This window comes from Simochromis diagramma, unplaced genomic scaffold (genome assembly GCF_900408965.1).
Source record: "Simochromis diagramma unplaced genomic scaffold, fSimDia1.1 OVJJ01000247.1, whole genome shotgun sequence".
In the NCBI taxonomy this organism is placed as follows: domain Eukaryota; kingdom Metazoa; phylum Chordata; class Actinopteri; order Cichliformes; family Cichlidae; genus Simochromis; species Simochromis diagramma.
The window spans coordinates 2,312,658-2,320,583 of record NW_024386949.1 but is presented as its reverse complement, the minus strand read 5'-3'; the positions used below and the strand labels follow the sequence as shown (position 1 = coordinate 2,320,583).

The following is a 7,926-nucleotide window of genomic DNA, read 5'->3' as shown; positions in this document are numbered from 1 at the left end:
GTGGATCACTTGACAAAAAGGCTATGAAAACTATTACTATTTGTAGTAATTACAAATTATTTGAATTACACCCCCTGGCATATGTTAATTTTGTTCTGGTTGTATACATGTTCTGTATACTGTTTCTTAATAAAGTTTAATAAATAATAATAATTCGGATTGAAGTTTCAATCAAGCATTTAGCCGACGGACGGAGAACGTCTCAACGCATGAGAACGTCATTTCCCCCTTCTTTTTCTTGCAACCGTAGCACGGCGATCGGAAGATAAAAAGCCGGTAGCAGTCTCCTTTGTTTTTACGCTCGATGTTCATGTCTTTCACGATGACACGAACACCGTGGCATTTGCAGATGGTAGAAAGTACAGGGAGCGCAAAAAAGGCGACTGCTCACGGACTGTTATCCGCCGGGCTGTTGTTACAGGAGAAAGAAGCGGAAATGACACCGTGACATAACAAATAACATCACCTGTTTCTGATGTTAGTTGTTTGGACTGCTTTTTACATTATATTGAAATATATGTAATGTTCATGTATGCTGCAATGCAAACGGAGTAATGCAAATAAAAAACATCGACCGACAAATTACGGTGCGACTCTATAATTAGTCCGGGTTACCGGGGACTGTTATTGCCGATGAACAGGTGTCGCTATGTGACTGCAGACTAAATTGGGCTGCATTGAGTTCATTACTTTTCTTTTATCCCGCCGTCTACGCATCACTTTGAGAGTTAATATGAGATCTCTCTCTGTGAAAAAATAACTAAAAATCCCACTGACGTGTGTATAAATCTATATACGTATAATGTCCCGCTGGGCAGCAACTTAAAAAAAACCAACTTTTTTTGAAGTGTTGTGAACGCAGCGCGCTGGGGCGTATGTCCGCGTTTGCCCAAAGGACAAAGCCAGCCAGGTACAGAAAAGAAAGAAACACTCCATACGTCATACATTAAAATACATTATCAAACTCGCGGGTCGCACTAACATTAAATTTTCATATTAAGGTGGGGGCCAAAAACTATCGTCCTGCGGGCCGCGAGTTTGAGACCCCTGGCATAGAGGATTGCACTGTTGTTACGCGTTGTTTTGGGTGTTCTGCGTGTACACGAATAGCTTTTCATGATGTACTTTCTGGATAGCAGGAATGGTATCTGGAGCAAAGTTCACATAGCAACATTGGCTCCATTAGAGTTAACCTCTAAGTAAAATGGGACGTGCTTGCCACACTGGCAATACTATATACTCATTTACCAGTACAGGTCAAATATTACAGGTCTGCACTGACTGAAACTGTATTTAAGTTGACATTAAATCCAAAAGGTTAAATTCAAAAGAGAGATTATTAAAAAAAACACATATCCAGCAGCTCTGCATTTGTTTGCAACTCAGGTTCTTATTGCAAAGGGATCAGTGGTAACTTTTTGTTTTGGTAAGCACTCCAGTCTGTCATGGCTCTCTGCACAAATGTCTTTACAAAGCTTTTCCTAACGGCTTCCTGTTGAAGCCGTTAAATTCAAAAGTCTAGGTGTATTGTTTGGGGAGTGTCTGTGTTTGATAAAACCAGTTTGATCCAGGTGAATTATGGATGAGATGACTTTCTCAATTCTGATTGTTACTGCCTTTTTCATATCTGTATTCATTAGTGAGAGTGATCAATAACTACATGTGACAGTGGGATCCCTGCAAGGTTTAAGAAGAACTGTGATAGCAGCTGTGTTTAAATCACAGGGAATAATACCAGTTTGTTTTATTCCTTGGATACATTTTAAATATATTGGGCTCAGCATATTCCAGAAAAGCTTATAGAACTCAGCCGGGAAGCCATCCAGCCCTGGCACTATATTGTTTGGTATAAGAAATATTACATGGTTAATTCTTTTTCTGTTAATGGAGCTTCTAGCTCTTATCTGTACATCTGTCAAATGTAGTAAATTTATATTATTAATATTAACTTACTCCTTCAGTTTATAATATGCTTACGATCCCCAGCCAAAATATCCCTAAATTTTTCTTAACCACTTCCCACCACTTACCCAATAATTAAGGGGGCTGGAGCCTATCCTGTCCGACATTTAGGAGAGGCAGGGTACACCCCAGAAAAGCTGCCAGTCAATATTTAATTAGACAAATAATTGCCTGATATTAAAGCACAAAAAGACACAGAATCACATCTACAACCAATTTGAGCACAATCTATCCCAAACTTCTGTTTGCTTCGCTGTGGGAGGAAGATAGTAGTCCCTGGAGAGCACCTGTTGGAGGTTATTACTAGGTGAAATGAATATAAATGTTGGGGAAAGGACATGGCCACTACCAGTAGTCCTGGGGGGTGGTCTTTTATCTGTGATCTATTATTGAGTGTTTTTGTGTTTGATCCTGGAGCCAGTTCTTGACCTTACCCCCTTTGTCCCAGGGCCCCGTTTATAAAATAAAAAAATATCTATAACTAAATGTAAAAAAAAATATTATAACTGACCATTAAAAACTCAACAAGCTAGTCACCTCAAAGTAACTTGGCAAGAAGACGAACTTAAACACGAAGCCGGGAACAAAACCTGACATACTGGTAACTATACCTCCAAACAAATCCAACATGTTCTATTGAATATGCTTACTAAGTGTAAGGTGGTCATCTCTTAATACCAGAAAAGCTGCAATTTTCAAATCACTATGTGCTTTGATGATTACATAAATGTGGGAAACGAGGAACAGTTTCAGATAGATGCAGCATGAGGGGAGGAGTCAAACAAAAACTTAAGGTGCGTTGAAGAAAACCTGCCAGCCATTTAGGTAGTTTTTTTTTTTTTTTTAATCCTGGTAACTTGGTAAGCTAGCCCTCGTGTATAACACAAACGTGAGTGTCCCTCATCTCACGATTAACAAATTCAGCATCTTTTCTTAACGTGGTTTCTGGAAAAAGCCCTGGACTCTCCAACAACTTTTTGTTTATTTTTCGGCAAGCTTCTGTTAATGCTTCTTGTAAGTAATTCTAAAATTTTCTTATATTTCTGGTTCTGCCCTTAAATCCTGATGTTGGATACTTGTTATAATCTTATTGTAGTCATATTGTAGTCTCATTGTAGTCAATGTGCGATTTCCCAGGCTTTTCAGCATTTATTAAACAAAAGGTTGTTATTACGGCGACCGTGGCTCAGGGGGTTGGGAAGCGTATCTGTGGTGTTGGAGGGGCCAACACCAGTAGGCAGCCTCGCTTCTGTCAGTCTGCCCCAGGGCAGCTGTGGCTACAACCGTAGCTTGCCTCCACCAGTGAGAATGCGAGAGTGAATGAATAGTGGCATTGGGTGCCTTGAAAAGCGCTACATAAATCCAATCCATCATTATTATTTTATCTTCAAGCAGTTTCCTTTTTCTACATAAAAAAACACATACTGAATTTTCTAAGGTACTGTAGACAATGAAAAACATTGAATTTTTTGTTTAACTGTTCAGTTTTAATTTAGTTGTTTTTCTATTACTTAATTACTTTGATGTAGTATGATTGCAGATAAAGCTTTAAAACGTAAGAAAATACAATTAAAAGTCTGAATTTTGTGCACGCATTCACATTTTCCAAAGCCATGCAGTGGAGAGGAAGAGAGAGGGGGGAAGGGGGGTTGGGGGGGCTATAATCGGTACCGAGCAGCTCTGCGTTTGTTTGCAGTTCAGGCTCTTATTGTGAAGGGATTAGTGATAACTTCCTGTTTTGATAAGCGCTCGAGTTTGTCGTGGCTCTCTGCACACTTTTTGCTCGTGGTGGGAGATTTCGTGAGTGTATGCCTCCACATTTGGAGGGTTAAGCGTCAGGTAAAGCTTTTGTTTTCAGGCTTAAGTCGTATGTATAATGTTTAAATGTTCTAGTTAGTGAAGCTAAAGTCTTTACGAAGTTTTTCTTGTACTCTGTCTTCCCTTGATCCTCGACAAAAGTCTAGGTGGTGAGGCTTCAGGCTTTTACAGAAATGTAAAAATATTTCCTGCTCTTTTACCCTTGGTGGGGGAAGAAAAGATTTTTAGCTAGCGCTAATGCTTCTGTAGTTCTGTTACTGCAGGTCTGAGAGGGTTAGGGAAGTAGGAAGGAAGGCATCAAAATAAAATCGCACAGGACCCTTGAAACTTGACAGTTCTGTTGAGCCAAACAAAGCTGGAAGACGTATATCACATCGTCGTTTACATCCACTTTGGATGCTAGAGTTGGAGTGAAATACAATAGGACTCTAACTTTACCACAAGGCCAGTGTGTACTCTAAAAGGCTAAAGTTCATAGCACCTCTTAGAGTAAAAAAAATAACGTGTGCAGTAGCACTATTTTGTTTATTTTTCTATAGGGCAAAGTCTAAACGTGTAACTTAAAGGAAAGTTGCTGAAGACATGGCTTCCCAAGTCAGGCTGAGACTGCTCCCGAGTGCCAGGTGTCTGTTTGATGAGCCTATTCAGGTGAAGGTGGCCGGGCTGAGGTCGAGGCAGGTGGTCTCCCTGAGAGCCAGCTCAACCGACGACAAGGGAACTGTGTTCAGATCTGCGGCCACCTACAGAGCCAATGGCAACGGGGAGATTGACTTGAAGAGAGACCCCTCACTCAGTGGGAGCTACGTTGGGGTTGAACCGATGGGTCTGCTTTGGTCGATGACACCGGACTCTTTGCATAAAAGACTTCAGAAGATAAATGCCCTTAATCCATCCATGGTAAAGTTCTCAGTGCACGAGGAGGCAGGTGAGGGCCGGATTCTGGCAGAGGCTACTAATGAGAGGATTCTAATGGGAGATGGGGTCATTCGGGTCCCCGTCAAAGAGGGGAACATTCGAGGAGTCCTGTTTACTCCTCCAGGTTTGTCAGCATCATTTAGGAAAAAAAGTACATACTTGAAAATGTCCTAGTTACAGTTACTCATAATTTTAGCTCCATACAAAAAATATGCTTGCTTTGCATGTATGTTTCATTCCAGGCAGGGGTCCCTTCCCAGCTGTGTTAGATTTGTACACTTTTGGTGGAGGTCTGTCAGAGAAAAGAGCCTCTCTGTTGGCTAGCAGAGGATTTTTGGTTCTGACTGTTGCCCTGTATGGCCACGATGACCTGCCTAAAAACATTAAGGAGATCCACCTGGATTATTTGGAAGAAGCTGTCGAGTTTCTAAAAAAACAAACTAAGGTGAGTTAATTTATTCTGGAAGACTCATAGTTGTTGAAGACAACTTTGATGGCTGTTCATTGACATGTTTTTCCACAGGGTTCCAGTAAAAAAGTTGGTGTAATATCCCTTTCCAAAAGTGGAGATCTTGCCTTATCAGTTGCTTCTTACCTACCAGATGTTGAGGCCACAGTGTGGATCAATGGCTGCTCTGCCAATGTAGCTTTGCCTCTCTACTATAAGAAAAGACAAATACATTCTGCATTAATGTTTGATTTAAAGAAAGTGATTCCCACTGAGTCAGGGGCCTTCAACACCAAATACGTTTTAAACAATCCTCTGGCGGAGGAGAACAAGGGCAGCCTGATTCCCATTGAACGAGCCAAAGGACATTTCCTCTTTGTGGCCTCTGAGGATGACCTTAACTGGGACAGCAAGGCTTACGTGGATGAGATGGTGGAGAGACTGAAGCGTCACGGGAAGGAGAAGTTTGAGAGTGTGTCATACCCTGGAGCTGGACACTACTTAGAGCCACCTTATGGACCCTACTGCCCTTCCAGCTTCCATGGGGTTTTAGGCAAGCCAGTCTTGTGGGGAGGTGAGCCCAAGTCCCACGCAGCAGCTGAGGTCCACATGTGGAAGAAGATCCAAGATTTCCTCAGAAACCATCTGAGCTCTGATGCTGCACAGAATAAGGCCAAGTTATAGTTTCAAACTAGACAATGAATAACAAAAATTAAAGTCACGACTGCCATAAAACTGTGATAATCATGTCTGACCTGTTAAATGTGTTGATTAATGATTCACTATTTTAAACATTTAAAGTCTGTAATTTATCACAACAGGTAGAACGGGATCCTCTTTACCCTCGAGGTATAGCTATAATTTTGTGTTAATACTCCATAGTGTCATGTAAATGCTTGTAAGTTTTCTGTTTTCATCATTAAAGTTGGTAAAATTTGAAAAAGGTTTATTTGTATAAAACCTAAAAAGCGTATCCTGAATTCTTGACACGATGTAGATCCAGTCCTTCTGTCACACTGAGGTACTTTGATGTCGCGAGACGATCCAGTTGTCACAGGGTGATGTTGCTGCAGACTTTGTCTCATGTCTATTAAAATATCTATTAAAATTAAAGTTACTTTTGCTGCTGGACACTCTAAAGTCAACTTATTAATTCATCAAAACCAAAAAGACGACGTATTGACTGCCGTTTAACTCTAGAATAAATGTTCTTAAGTGTTGATTTCTGATGTATTATTTAATGTAATGAAAGATTGTGATTTATCATAAACTGGCATCTGTGGCTCACAAATTACCTTGAGGGATACTGACACATCCCATCTTCACACAGCAAACTAGACAGACTGGTGCCTATTACCTGTACCTGCAACCTTACAAGCTAATGTTAACTGAATTTTGTTTTTCCTTAAAATTGTTGTTGCAACTGTTACAATAGACGTGTATTCAAAGGCAACGAATTTGCTCTTGTGTTTGTTGTTCATGGTTTCTCAATGAACTCCCAAACCAGTGGAACACGCCTGTGTCTCTCTTAGTCCTTGTTCTAGCAGACGACCCTCCAGAAAAGGAAGTTCTGCTAATAGGGGATTGTGAACTTGGTGTTTCCTCTTTAATATTACGCAGTCTTTGCCTCCCATTATAAGATAGTTTGGGATGAACTATTGTGAAACGGTACTATATGAATGAAACAAGTGAGCCTGTCAGTCTTCACTACTGCCACAAGATGGCAGTATAAGCCTTTGTATACTGGCAGTGTAAACAGTCGTGCTCTGGCTAGTGCTCCCACACAGAAAGAAACAGAATCACATCTACAACGAATTTAGAGCACCATCTATCCCAACCTGCACGGTGCTGGACTGTGGGAGGAAGACCGAGTGTTGGAGATTACTGTTAAGTGAACAGAGTTTTGGGCAACATTACACTAAAGTCTCGAAAAAATATAACTCACCATAAAACTCAACCAAACTAATCACCTCAAAGCAACTTTGGCAGAGCGGAAGAGGAATTTAAACAAGAAATGGGAAGCAGGGAACAAAACCTGACGTAGTAGTAACTACCTCAACCTCATTTTTCACCTCTGAGATGGGAGATATAATGCTTGCTACAGTGCAGGGAGTTCATGAAGACTGCAGAACCTTCATCTGCCTGTTTGATTTATTAAGCAGCATTGTTGAAAAGCTCCTTCTCTATCTCTCCTGTTCTTTGTGTTTCTGTATCTGACTGCTCCCTTTCTGTCATTTCAGCTCAGCGGAGCTCACGTCAGCTTCTGGCCTTTGAAAGGCATTATACCTGCACTAAGGGATGTATGTTCTGTGGGAACTTGAGATTGACTTTATGCTTCTGTGTTTATGAGTAAATGATGATTAATTCATTTGTGTATAGCCATTCAAAATTTAAACTGCATGCAGATACCAGCAGATACCAGAACTGTAACTGAGATGTTAAAAGTATTTCACAAGTACAAGGTATAAAACATACAGGCTTTAGAGACAAGCAGAATAGGTGATCAGAGAAGTTAAGGCTGGGTTCTGAACACTACCCAATGTCCACTTGACATTAACTTGCTGTTGTTAATGCTGAGCTGTTTGTTGTGGCCCATTGTGGAGCCAAAACAGACAGGAGGCAGGTCATGATGCTCCAAAAGACTTTATCAGGGGTGAAGTTTTCAGGACTCCGTGAAACCTCACTGAATACTAGAGTTAACTCAAAACAACCCATAAAAACTGCTGGGGTTGAATTCTTTGCTGAATAATTGTATTGTTTTGGCGCTATTTAAAGAAGAATTA

General features: G+C 40.7%; 1 protein-coding gene across 3 annotated transcripts; it reads left to right on the top strand.

The window, feature by feature from the left end:
- Positions 1 to 866: 866 nt before the first annotated feature.
- On the top strand, positions 867 to 7,113 carry LOC120737683 (acyl-coenzyme A thioesterase 5-like). 3 transcript variants are annotated; one of them, XM_040038532.1, is made up of 4 exons: positions 867 to 910; positions 4,320 to 4,819; positions 4,938 to 5,140; positions 5,219 to 7,113. In XM_040038532.1, exons 2-4 carry the CDS (start codon positions 4,363 to 4,365, stop codon positions 5,825 to 5,827), a joined length of 1,269 nt encoding a protein of 422 aa, XP_039894466.1. In that variant the 5' UTR covers positions 867 to 910; positions 4,320 to 4,362; the 3' UTR covers positions 5,828 to 7,113. The 3 variants fall into 3 exon arrangements, with proteins under 3 accessions (XP_039894466.1, XP_039894465.1, XP_039894464.1); XM_040038531.1 differs by lacking the exon at positions 867 to 910 and adding an exon at positions 3,651 to 3,801 and having other exon boundaries at positions 4,292 to 4,819; XM_040038530.1 differs by lacking the exon at positions 867 to 910 and adding an exon at positions 3,651 to 3,801 and having other exon boundaries at positions 5,219 to 7,112.
- The last annotated feature ends 813 nt before the right edge of the window (positions 7,114 to 7,926 follow it).

What these genes read in the sequence shown, in the direction of transcription:
- LOC120737683 (XM_040038532.1), top strand. Translation starts at nt 4,363, where the DNA reads ATGGCTTCCCAAGTCAGGCTGAGACTGCTCCCGAGTGCCAGGTGTCTG. An exon ending in AGTCCTGTTTACTCCTCCAG is followed by an intron (nt 4,820 to 4,937) that starts GTTTGTCAGCAT and finishes GTTTCATTCCAG; the next exon opens with GCAGGGGTCCCTTCCCAGCT. An exon ending in TTCTAAAAAAACAAACTAAG is followed by an intron (nt 5,141 to 5,218) that starts GTGAGTTAATTT and finishes GTTTTTCCACAG; the next exon opens with GGTTCCAGTAAAAAAGTTGG.